The sequence below is a fragment of the Grus americana genome, chromosome 2 (assembly GCF_028858705.1).
Source record: "Grus americana isolate bGruAme1 chromosome 2, bGruAme1.mat, whole genome shotgun sequence".
Lineage (NCBI taxonomy): Eukaryota > Metazoa > Chordata > Aves > Gruiformes > Gruidae > Grus > Grus americana.
The window spans coordinates 25180330-25193092 of NC_072853.1; the positions used below are offsets into that span (position 1 = coordinate 25180330).

General features: G+C 40.6%; 1 protein-coding gene across 1 annotated transcript in view; it reads right to left on the reverse strand.

Moving 5' to 3' along the window:
* Nucleotides 1-3891: 3891 nt before the first annotated feature.
* The window catches only part of CPQ (carboxypeptidase Q), a 156458-nt gene continuing 147586 nt past the window's right edge, over nt 3892-12763 (reverse strand). The window contains exon 8 of the mRNA XM_054817998.1: nt 3892-4412. Coding sequence (XP_054673973.1) covers nt 4252-4412 — 161 coding nt within the window. The 3' untranslated portion in view covers nt 3892-4251. The remainder of the gene's footprint in view (nt 4413-12763) is intronic.

The following is a 12763-nucleotide window of genomic DNA, read 5'->3' on the forward strand; positions in this document are numbered from 1 at the left end:
AAAGCTCTGCCTGCCAGTAACAGGCCAGTGATAATGGCAAGTGGTGGCCCCAATGGAGCTCTCACCCATGTGCTTATGTGTTGCGCTTCAGAGTCATCTCAATCGCATCTTGCAGTTCCTGAGCCCCAAGGCACAAAATACACAGATTTTTTCAGTTGGTTAGTCATTCCTAATATCCATATCCATACATATGCTAAGACAGAGTGAAAGACTGGAAAAAACCCCAGCAAATAGAAATTTAACATATACTGAAGGAGGTTGATCTGTCCTGAAGTGAAATCAAACTGCAAGCTAAACACAGAGCTGTTTTTCAGTTTCATAAGTAAAATATTTTTCATTTCACTTTCTATAAAGTTGTCATCAAGGTCCCTCCTCCAAAGGCAAAGAAGATTACTAAGAAGAGAGGCACCTAAATGCTTTAATCCGGTGCAAGCATAATATATTTATTAAACAATTGTAACTACAAATCACAGCTCCGTAGCTGGTGAAACCTTTGTTCCAAAGGGCTGGAGCTTCTCGAACTAACGACCATGAAAGACTAAGATGTGCATGTGGACAGTGCTTCCATGCATTTGCTGTAGACAGAAGATTACAAAGGGTGTAAGTTAAAGCATTTGCATAAGTGTGGTGCAAAGATAAAATGGATTGTGCACAAAATAATATTCCTTTCTATTATACATGATCAGGCTCTCGTATCATTTAGCAGAAAAGAGAAGGAAAAAAAAAAAAGATGCTTCTCTTCCAGAAAGTCTTGAATTTTCCCATTCAAGAGTGAGCTGTGATGCATGCATCATTAATTTCTATGCAGAAAACATTGTTCACTTCAACCAGCAATTAGTGGTAACATTTCTATCCTGTGCAGTGATGAGATTTTTATGCTAATCATTACACAGCAGTAAATTAATCATTTGGGCACATTTAGATGGTATGTATATTTCATGAGACAGATATAGATATCAAGATCAGTTTGATATTTACTCATGGTAAATGGAAGTGTCTCAAATCGTTACGGGGGAAGCATACTAACTAAATATATAGCCAGAGATGTTTGCAGTGTAGCAGCACCAGAAGCACTGCTTCATCTCTTCTTCCAGGAAATAGGTCTCTTTCTTTGTTTTTAATTATTTTAAGGGAGGTAAAAATCTTGTGGGATCAGACAGAACTGCATCATTCAAAGAGACAGCAAAACTCCAAGAATGTCTTGACACATAAAGGACAAAAGCACCAACTCAGTTTACTATCCTGCAATTCTTCTTTTATTACTGGCAAAATTACCTATGTTACATTATGCAGTATTGAAAAGAGACTTTTCAGTGGCATTTGTGCTATACTCTAGTCAGGTAAATGAATTATGTATTGGCCTCGGCCTTCTGTAACTATGTCTGAAAGCTTTGAGTTGTAGCAGAAAGGAAGGCTACCCAGGGGCCTCCCTTCTTCTCAGCAGATGCAAGAGATTTGTAATACCTTGAGGAAAATGTTTATTTGAAATTTAAATTTTTGACATATATTTAAATATTACCGCTGTTTTTTCAACTCTCAGCTCACAGATCTTTGCAGGCAAAAAGCTGATAGTGTTTTATTTTATCAGAGGGAAATGTACGCCTGGTCTCTGTATCTTAGAATGTTGTCAAAATACTTAAGAAAACCAGAGATTTATGGCAGCTGACCCTGGCAGTAATAGTGATATAAATAATATCCTCATCTATTACTTTCTCAGCTGAAGTTGAGAAAGATTCTCAAAGATCGAAGGCGGCATGCCAGTGGAAAGCAAAGTTATGCTGGCTCACCTGGATAACTTCAGAAGTGCTCTTGAACAGAAAATTGACCAACCAATACATATTTAATTGCCAGCAATTGAAAAAGCATAATTGCTATACTGAGCGGGGATAAAGATGAGCTATTGCACAGAAGGTACAAAATCCCACTGGGAAAGGAAAGAAATTTATTAGCATCTCTTCATTTATGGAAATTTTTGGAGAGAGGTGCATCCGAACAGGCAGGTTATCAGGACAGCACTGTGAACAGCTGAACTTTCAGATCTGAGAACCATTACAGATAGAAAAAGAAGGGGTGAATCAAAAAGGCAATGTCTTATTATAATGAAACCTGATTTTACCTGTAAAAAAATCTGGTTTTCAATTTTAGAATATTTTTAATTCCACTCTTTCTATAAAAAGAAGATAGCAATTTTGATTTTTGAACATTTTCTCAAAATCCACTCTGCCAAGCTTCTCTTTAGAACTGTATGTGAAGTTAACATAAAGGTTAAATTTACTTCAGGGGGCATCAAGGTCTTAATTTTTATGGCCTATCTTATGTAGCCTAGGAGCCAGCAAGCACACCTTGGGATGTGCTGTGGCTGCACGCGCATACCACAGCATACTTCTCCTCTGCAGAGAGTGTTCTTGATTCCAGGGATTCTCCATTTGACTTCAGGCAGTGGAGAAAAACACAAATAAATCCCGTTTCCAAGTGAGAAGAGGTTAAGATTTGTAACAATAAATGTAACTTCACGGACAACCCTTCTGAATCTCTGATGTACAAAGTGGCATACCTTGAGGGAAGAAGATGTGGAACGTAGTTCAGGAAGCAGTCAGTAATATTCTGTGAAAGTCAAGAGTCTGGATTTAAAGACAGCTGAGGATCTGTCAGGGTTGAGCACCACCAGCTATGTTCTTGTCAAGCAAATCAGAAAAAAGAACCATAGGCATCATGCCTTGAAAGTAGAGGAAGTTTTTGCTAACTTTATTTCAATACTGTTTCTTTAAAAAGAAAAAGCAGAGCATCTCCAGGCAGCTTTTATGTTTCTGAAATGATTTGGAGGGAAAATTGAAATATTTAATAAATTTGATGTAAAACCGCTATTATCATGGTAAACAGATATCATGGTTATTAATTCTATAAAAATGAATGGCTCATCACTCAGCCCTTGCTCAGCTACAGAACTGATTAACAGCACCAGGGACTGCCTGCCATTTGGTTTAATACTCCGTGTTGTTCGTTACGTTAGTTGTTTGGTGTTGATTATATTGCAGCAGTTATTCACATCAGTAAGTTTGCTTGTTGTAAAATTTAAAAGAAAAAACAAGGATCATGTCACGAAGAAATGAGCGGAAATCATATTCCCCAGCACCAGTTATATCTTCTCTACAGATACCCCTGAAACTCATGTGAATATTCATAATCTTTGAGCAGGGAAAAAACCCAAACCCAAAACCCAACAAAGTATACAAGAATCAAATTCCCAGATGAATTCCTCCATCCAAGCATGCAGGTACCAGCATCCTCTCGGCTGGCTTCCAGCAGGGGAGGGCCTCCCCACAAGAGGGGTGGCTGGGAATGGCTTCAGCAGCCCAAATCGAAACCTGCTCCTACACTTCGTTTGGGTATCAGCTGGCAGGTAGTGAAAGTCACAAATCACAGCTGTGATGCCATTTTGGAAACATCATGGCATTTCAGAGAAAAACTGCCATACAAAACTCCCTGCATGTCACCATGGTGAGTCTTCCATTAGAAAGAAAAGGACACACACAGTGTTCCATGGGGAGGTGCCTGAAGAAACACAGGAGATCTGGGAGTCCTGTGGTTGGCTTCCTATCCTCTATGTCCTGATTTATCCGAGTCTTGCATGAAACAATCTTTAGTAAGATTTAACAGAGGGAGACGGACGAACTATTAAAAGCCCTATTATTTTAGCATTTTTGACCATTATTTGACCATTTTACCATATATTACCATTAAACCAGCCAAGATTAATTTGTCCTATAACCTGAAAACCATATAGAAGCTACAGTATTATCTTAAGAGAGTAAAAAGAAATGGCTGTTTCATTAATAGTACATCATTCTAATGCACAAAATGAAAGACAGAAAACAAACTCATAAACGTGTATACTAACTCAATACATTAATTATTCCGATGCAACAAATTTATTTGGTATATTTTTACTGCTGCACAGGATCACTTTGCATACAAATGGCTATTATATCATATTCAAAGAGGTATCATCCTTTCATCAGAAATTTTAAAAGTACTTAAAAGAAAAAAATTTAAGTGAAAATCACAAATGGAAGACATCAAAACAGCATAAAGAAACAGGAATGTGTAAAAGAGCGTGTGCTTTGAGGAAAACAGGCATAATAATGCACAAAATCAGGGTGAAAAATGGAATTTCCCACAGCTGTAGACCACATGCATTAGGGGACTCACAATCTTTACAGAAGAACAGAAATCTTCTTTCTTGCTGTTTTATTACCTTGGCAACATCTCCTCCATGTCAGCAATTACATAGGAGACAACAGTCCAAACAGCAGCACAGAGATTCATCTGGTTTGGATCCTGAACTGTCATCGTATCCCCTTGAGAATGATGAAACCAGAAGTATTTACTGAGGTCATCACGCAAGCTGGCACCTACAGAGAAAAATGGGCAATATTCCATTATAGAAATACAAATATTTAAAGAGGAATATAAATTTGAATCCATTCCTGGGCTGTTTGTGATTAAATCCACATGTAACTGTATAAAGTTCCATAAAATAACTGCACAGAGCCGTGGAATGTGCAGTTTGTAGGTTTTAGGTTAATTGACTTGAATGAGCATGAGGCAGCAAAAATTCACACAGGGGAAAAGGCAACCTGCCCCTGCGAGACTTGTTTCCCCAGCAACAGTATACATCCATTTTCCTCTAAGACTACCAGCATCCAAGCAGGGAAATCCCTACAGTAACCCCACATGCGGTGGTTTTCCAGATAACCTGGGGTAACCCAGATAGCCCAGGACTACATTACCCTCGCTGTCAGGAGTCCTCATCAACTGGGGCAGAAGCAAGTTGGGTGAGACAACAGTTCTTCCCATTCAGGAACAACCGACACCCTGTGGGGACACTCGGGCAGGGAAAGGACTACTCTTCCCCCAGCCAGGTGGGCTCAGGGAGCACCAACAATGCTGGTGAGGCATCACCCAAGGCCCCAAGGCAGAGCAAAGCCAAGAGGAGCAGGAGAAGCTGCTGCCCCACCCGGGCAGTATTTTCACTCTGGCCATTCTCCACCTGGTCCTTTCCCCACCTACCATCTCTGACTCCCCATCCCCTTGCAATTTCTTCTCTCCCAGTTCATTACTTCTGCCTCTTCTTCTCTGCTTTTATCAGCCTCCATCTGCTTTGGTTTAATCTCAAGAACCCTCTCATCATAACAGAACTCCACCTCAAATTTTGAAAATAAGTAAACATGATGTTTTCCTCCACCACACTGATTCACTGCTTGCAATTCCATTGCATTGATTCCCTCAGCCTGCCCACTGACTGGGGCTAGGAGGTGCACAGCTCCCACCTAGCACAACAGGACCCCCTCCTCGCGTGGTCACCCAACCCAGAGAACAAGCACTGATGTGAATTCATGAGTAAGAGCTGTGGGCCCCAGGTGGAAACACAGACTGAGGCTACTCCTACCATGCCAAGTAAGACAGAAAAAAACCAGGATTGTTGGATTATAAAGATTAAGTAAATAAATTATTCATATATTTATTTACACACAATGGAAATCAGTATCAGATGATGAGGGCTTTGATAAACTCATGTGTGCTCTTAAGACTTACTGTTATGATTTATCCTGGTTTCCCTGAGATGCCTTTGAAGATTCTCACAGCATAACTGTACATTCCTGTAATACGTATCTTTTGATCACTTGTATAGCCATTCCGGACAGAGTCCAGCTCTCACTGTGGTTAACAGGCATGTTTCTATTGCTGTAATGGGAACTGACTTGGACTGCTTCTCTCCCTGCTACTTTAGAGAGAAGGAAAAGAAAGGTAATGCATTTTATAATTCCATCCAAGATGAAGATCCCTTCATGAGAGAGATGATACGCAGAAAGACCAAATGCTATAGCATATGGTTATATAGTATTATGATTGATTTTATTTTAAGAGGCTCTTCTTGCTCTTAAAGAGACTTGTTTGCTACTAACTTGAAGCAATGCAATCCCACAGAAGTCACTGGGTAGGTTACAGGTGCTGAATTATGTTCCAATAATTTTAGCATTGAATTTATGTCAACTCATATCCACCTTTAAAATTTGATTCTGAATTCTTTTAAATATATACAACCATAAAAGGGCTGAACTATGATAAATTCTTCAACTGATGGACTTCTGCACTAAAGACACATTACAAGTTAAGCCACTGAGGCAAAGCTGTTACAATTGTTGAACACTTTTATAAGACTCAAGACAAAAATTGGTTGCCTGGAATTTGTCGTAGGCATTTCACTAATCACAGTAACTATGGATTTGATTTACAGAGTAGCGTTTTATCTCTGTGAATGGAACAAGGATAAACATCCTTTGCTTTGTAATGTTTAACTCCCTGAAATATTGAAATCTAAATTAATGGTAAAAAATCAGAAAATGATCTGACTTTGGCATCAAGCAATTACTGCACAAGAAACATCAGAGTATGTGAGTACAGAGAATATTGAAGGGTTCCTAAACTGGCCGTGCTGTATCTTTCATGGCTGGGGCAAGCATTGAAGTCAGTGACCTGTAAACACCTTGTGAGACTAAGGAAAGGACCCTAAGAAAGCAGTTTCATCCTACCTAATTCGAAACAAAAATGAAAATCCATGTTCTTGGCTTTGAGCACAAAAACAATTTACAGCCGCGGGCCCCACGCAAGCCTCTAGACATGAAACACCCTGGGGCACAGCTATGACTGCAGGCAATTTTCATGTCTCCTGCCTCAAACTCGAGACTCCTCCGTGTTGATGTGAGCTGCCCGGAGATATTTATGGCTTCCAGAGGTCGCCAGGCTGCGGCAAGACACTGAATCAGCGCCCTTTTGCCAGAAAATGCATCCAGAAATGGGATCAGCCCCTGCAGGTGGCCATGAAGAGGGAAGTTCTGCGGGGCTCTGTGGACTGCAGTCATGTTGGGTTACCTAAATAAAGTCCATGGGATCCTACAGCCCCTTTTTTAAAAAACTAACAGAAGAAGCAATGCTGTGAGCACAAAGAGCCGTCCTACGGAAGGCAGAGGTAGGGAGAGAACAAATCTGCATAACCCTTCAAACAGTGAGGTTTCAAAGTACATCAGCTGGCTGACCAAACTGGATCCTTGACAGGCACTGTATTATTAACCCTTCTGCAACAAAATTTGCCTGGAAGTCAAACATGCCACTTCCAAAAACTTGAAAGAAACTGGAAAAATTCACCTAGGCACAAGTTTTAAAACTCCAATTGCTAACCATTTTGTTCTGTCACCAAAAATTGATCTAAGGGGGTTATTTTGTTGTTATTATGTAATGCTTCCCTCAGGAACAGCAGCCACTAACAAATGGAGGTTTATTTTTGCCAGCTATATAAGCCAGCAGTCAAGTAAAACAGATGAGTAGCCATGTCTTGTAGACCTGCTATAAATTATTCACTCATCTCCATGCTAGCCACCTAGAAATGGGACAGTATACAGCCTTACAAGAGTCTGAAAGGTCTAATTAAGTATTTAAAAATCTTCAGATGGGAGGTGTTATGTAGATATGTATCACGTATTTAATTCTGATTTTTAGGTGGAACCAAACAGAAAAACAAGGGAGAGGCTGGGTGCTCCACCATCACGTTTTATGTGCTTTGCTGCTTTCCTGTGCTTGCAGAGCAAGAACACCCATAAAGAAAAAAGAGGCGTTTGCCAAATAACCCTCTTTAATTGTCCATTTTCAGTCTGTTCACATTTACAGTGATGTGAATCACATGAGGAACACTGCTGGCCGATAAGGAATTCAGTGAGAAACTGCTTCTAGCTGGATGTAAGTAGATGTTGTGGCATGGAAACAGGGAATGTTAAAAACCGCTGCCAAAAATGCTGTACTTATTATTTGAATGCATCAAAAATACTGGAAATTAATAACTGAAAATAATTAATCATTTACAGCTTCAATAAGGTAACATACAGATAATTCATCATGCCATTACAAAGAAGCAGGAAACCCTCTTTAGTTCCGTTACCTAATGGACCCTATTTAGTGCCACTTGTGATCCCTCAGGTGCCTGGTGGGACCTGATGGAGAAGATATATCTCATGTCCAGAGCAGCTGCTGGGGCCAGGCAGTCCACTATTTGATAGCATGATGGGTGTGTTTTGGGATCTTAAAGCAGGGTTCTCCTTGTCGCAGCGAGGCACCACCTTACCTGCCATTTGTGGGAAATCGTTGCATAAGCAGGGCGAGAGGCAAACACTCAGTAATGCCTCTAACTTCTCAGGTTGGGCTTTCTGGTTTCTTTGTTGTGGCCATTGTGGGGTTTTATTTTGTTTTGTTTTTCTGCTTTCGACTCCTCCTGAGACTACTTCCTTATACTTGACCTTTTAGTGAGTCTGCACACTGAGCGGGCTGCAGATGAAACCAATTTTGTCTTCAGGTTAGGGAGCAGGGCAGCACTTGCCAAACAGATCAACTTACTCCATAAACATAATAATTTTAAAAATATGCACAACCAGCATATGCTCTTTTGTGACCAAATGCCTTGAAATCCCAAATTGCACTGGGGGGCTTGGGGTGATACTGGTGTCATCTGAGCTGACAAAATCATTAATCACAGGGGTACCTTTAGCACAGCAGGCAGGTGTCCTGTGAGCAAATCCAGCTCCTAGGAAATATATTGAGCACCAGAAAACACCGCTTTACTAAGAGGGTGGTCAAACACTGGCACAGGTTGCCCAGAGAGGTATCTCCATCTCTGGAGATATTCAAAACCGGACTGGGCACGATCCTGGGCAACTTGCTGCAACTGGCCCTGCTTGAGCAGGGGGGTTGGATGGGATGATCTCAAGAGGTGCCTGCCAATTCCATTCCTTCTGTGGGACTCTCTAACCCATGGTGCCATTTCCTTGGCTCATTCGGGAATCTCTTATAACTCACACACCACAAACAAATTCTTCAAGTCAAGCTCATTCATGTCTCGAACTCATTTCATGAGTCTCTGCATAACCAGCTATCTCATGCACGGTTTGATGCACTGCATAAGGCAAGGAAAAGCAGGTGCTGTGGTAATTGATACTGACAATGTATTTTCAGTAATCAGATGTGTAAGAGTATCTTGAGGAGAGTCCAGACACACACATTGAAGAATTCTGAAAAACAGCCCGTGCCTTCTAGCTTCTGATCTCAGCACAATGCGAATAATAATTAGCCGGTAACCAGAATATTTACGTGCCTTACAACATCCCCACATTAAACACCAACTCTTCACACATTAATAAACTGCCACATTTTTTCTTGCCAACTTAAGAAGATGCGAAGCTGCTACTGAGGTAAAAGGATGAATGAACTACAAAATGAATGATGAGCGTGTCAATGATGACCACTGCTTTTTGTCAATCATCATCAGGCAACACTGCCTTCATATGCACTGCTGTGGTAAGTCATCATTAGATTAAACTCTATTGCCAGATATTTAAGCATTAAAATTATCATCATTTGTGCAAACAATGACTGTAAAATTAGTTATTTGTTATGAGAATGACTACAAAGGCAGCTTCCATAAAACAGAGGTAGCTTCAAGGGGGAAAGCATATAGTAACTCCCGAGTATTTTTTCAGTGTAAACCATTTTGCATTACATTCCTCCCTACACTTTCTTTTCTTTTTTATATCCCAAATAGCATTTAATTGCAAAAGGAAGCCAAACATGAGTCTTGAAGTCCGTATATGTTTGCTGTACAGCCCTATCAATGGCTTCCCAGTTGTCTTTGCTTTCAAGTCAACTTTGCAACACAACTACTCCATGGAACTTTCAAATACAATGGGAAATTCCCCACTGTTTGTGTAACCTCTCTTGGGTGTGCTGGGTCTTCAATATTACAGTTAGATCTTCGGGATACTGACCTCTACATGTATATTGCCGTATATAGTGAAGTTAATATGCTAATGAATTACAATAATATATAACATTTTTACATTTCATTTTACAGGAGTCACTAGAGGAGCTGACAGAATTGCCACTCTGCTCTTTTACACAGTATATATACCTCTCCAAACAAAAAAGACTCCAGTTCATAAGAACATACACTCTAAACAGACAAGAGGGACTGCAGGATGAGAGAGGCATGCAGAGATGAAATGGCACATTCATTTTCTCCCAGCAGCTGAGAAAGGAATAGATGCCAGACATCTGAGCCTAGGTCAGCACCCTGTTGAGCAAGCTGTAGTACCTCCTAACAGCAAAGTTGGAAATGCCTTAACGAGGGATATTTTGCTCAATTTTTCCAAAAGTTTAAGAAGCCAAAAGAAAGGCTTTGCAAGATAACTTACATGTGTATCTCTTCCATCTTCCAAGTGCCTACGTGTTCAGGCTTCATCTTCCTGTCAAGACAAATCTTCATACTATCAAAGGTACTGCTTGTAGTAATATGTCAACACAAGCACCTGATCCAAAAACTTGTTTTTATTTCTACAGTGATTTTCCTGTCTACAAAAGACAGATTTCCCTTTTTTCCCCATCTGTTGAAGATTGCTTTTGTTTCTGCATTTTCCTTAAGACACAAGAAAAACTCTGTTACTTCATTACCACGTTTATTCCAATCTCGGACTTTTTAATGCAAATGACACTATTCAGGAATGTACTAAGAAACTACAATGCCTTGGAAATAAAGCAAGACCTGATGAAATATTTACGTCCTTTTCCTTTACACTGAGTACTTGGAATTAGGAACAAAAAGAGGCATCGCAACCTTCTGTGCAGTTAAAAACTGCTATGTACCAGGAAAGCATAAAATATTGAAGACAAGAAGCGTTCCCTTCCTCACACCAGAGTGCTAACTCAACTTTGTGCTCATATGAAATGGAGGTGTGGGGGTACGCATCCATCCATACAGTAACAGAATCAATAGCCTCTCACTTCTCATAGCTGGATCATTGCTGCTCCAGACATTTTAAAAGGTCAAAACTGCAGGGCAGAGGTGGGGAGACGCATGGTTTTTCCTTCAAAGGGTATGTGTCAAAGAGCTACCAAAGGAAAAGAAACAGATAAAAGATATGAACAGGAATATAATTTAATTCTATTTTTTATATTTTCATTTTGTGTCTTTTTAAAACCCAGCAAAGTCATAAATCTTGAACGGTCAGGCAGTAAGCCTGCTGCAATGGTAGTTCTGTTTGGGATGGGTTGGCTGGAAGGCTCCCCCCATGCCACAGCATCCTCGGTGCTGCAAGCCCCGCAGAGCGCTTGGCTGTTAGCGCGAGGTGTTGCACAGATGTCTTGTGAGCTGCCCTTGCTTAATTGCAGTCTTCAGAACTATTACCGTAATGAAAACCCAATTACTGCAGACATGTATTGCATGTATTTCGGTGCACATATTAACCTCTTCTTTCGTAGGATAACCTGTAGTTGATAGTTGGCTTTAATGTCAATTATTTCATTATCCATTTTTCAAGTAAGCAGAAGCAATGGAGAATGCTAATGCTGTTTAGTGGGGCGCTGACAGCATTAGTTCTCCTGTCATTTAGTCTCAAATGATGAAATTACAGGCTAAGTTGCTTGAGTTTCATGGCTGCAGACACTGAAATAGTTTCCAGTACAGAGCTTATAAATAACATCAGAAGCCCTGCTGTTTCACCTCCTGAGTCATTCTCTCAAAAGTCTTTAAAATTCATGATTCAAACAACAAGGCAGAAGGAAAGCTTTCAGTTGGTTGTTTCAATGGCTAATTAAATGAGACTACAGTGGAAGGGAGACAATATGAAGTGTGCATGATTTCTTGTTTTGCTTAATGCATTTGAGAATTAATCCTCTGGATACACTAAACAGACTAAATTACAGCTCAGGATTATCACAGTTACTTTTGCAACGCATTAACCTTTCACTCATTGCGGCAGAGGACCAGTGACAGCTGGGGATTCAATCTACACTCGCATAAAATCCTGTGAAATGAGGTCTCAGGGAAGGAAGTTGTTCTACTCCATAGAGCACAGGTTGACTAGATTCTAAAATAACACCCTAAACAGCCCCTGACTGGAAAAAAAACCCAAACAAACAGATGAAGCTTCAACAGTAAAAGGCACTGGAAGTTCTTCCTCCATTCATCCACCCTCTGTCTTAAATCAGCAAGGCTCTATTTTTAAAATGAGAAAATAAAAGGGTAAATCTTCCTAGCTGGGTGTTGAACAGCCAAGCACTACCCAAATGCGACCCCACGCTTGCAGGCTGGCTACCTCTGACGGAGAGATCCGCCACAGGCTCACTAATCCCTTTTTTGAACCTATTTACACGTCTGCCCGCCACAGCCCCTTGAGAAAACACACTGTGCGCCCGAGCATTTCATGTGGGCACACTACAGTTCTCGCTTTGTGAGCTGCAAAAGTACCACCCTGCCTTTCTTTGTTTGAGTTCTCCATACCATTGATGGTTTAATGTATTATTATCACACCCTACCTCAGCAGCTTTTTCCCAAGCTGAAGAGTCTTCCTCATATGGAAACTATTTAATATCTCCAAGGATGCAGGCTGCTGGTGACTCCTCTTCTCCCTTTTCTCTTTCACCATTCCTAAGACAAGAAGCCAAAGTGCCCACAAATGCCAGCATGTGAATGGACTCTTGATGTGACTGTGGTGTACCACAACACGCTACCTAAGGATGCTTTCGGTTCCTTCTCTCTTCCTTCCCCAGCAGCACAAAGGACTGTGTTTTTTACCATCCCTGGTTACCGAGCTGACAATTTCAGACAATTATCCACAATGATTCTCAAAGCTTTCTTCTTAAAAATAACTCGTCTGGATCCTGT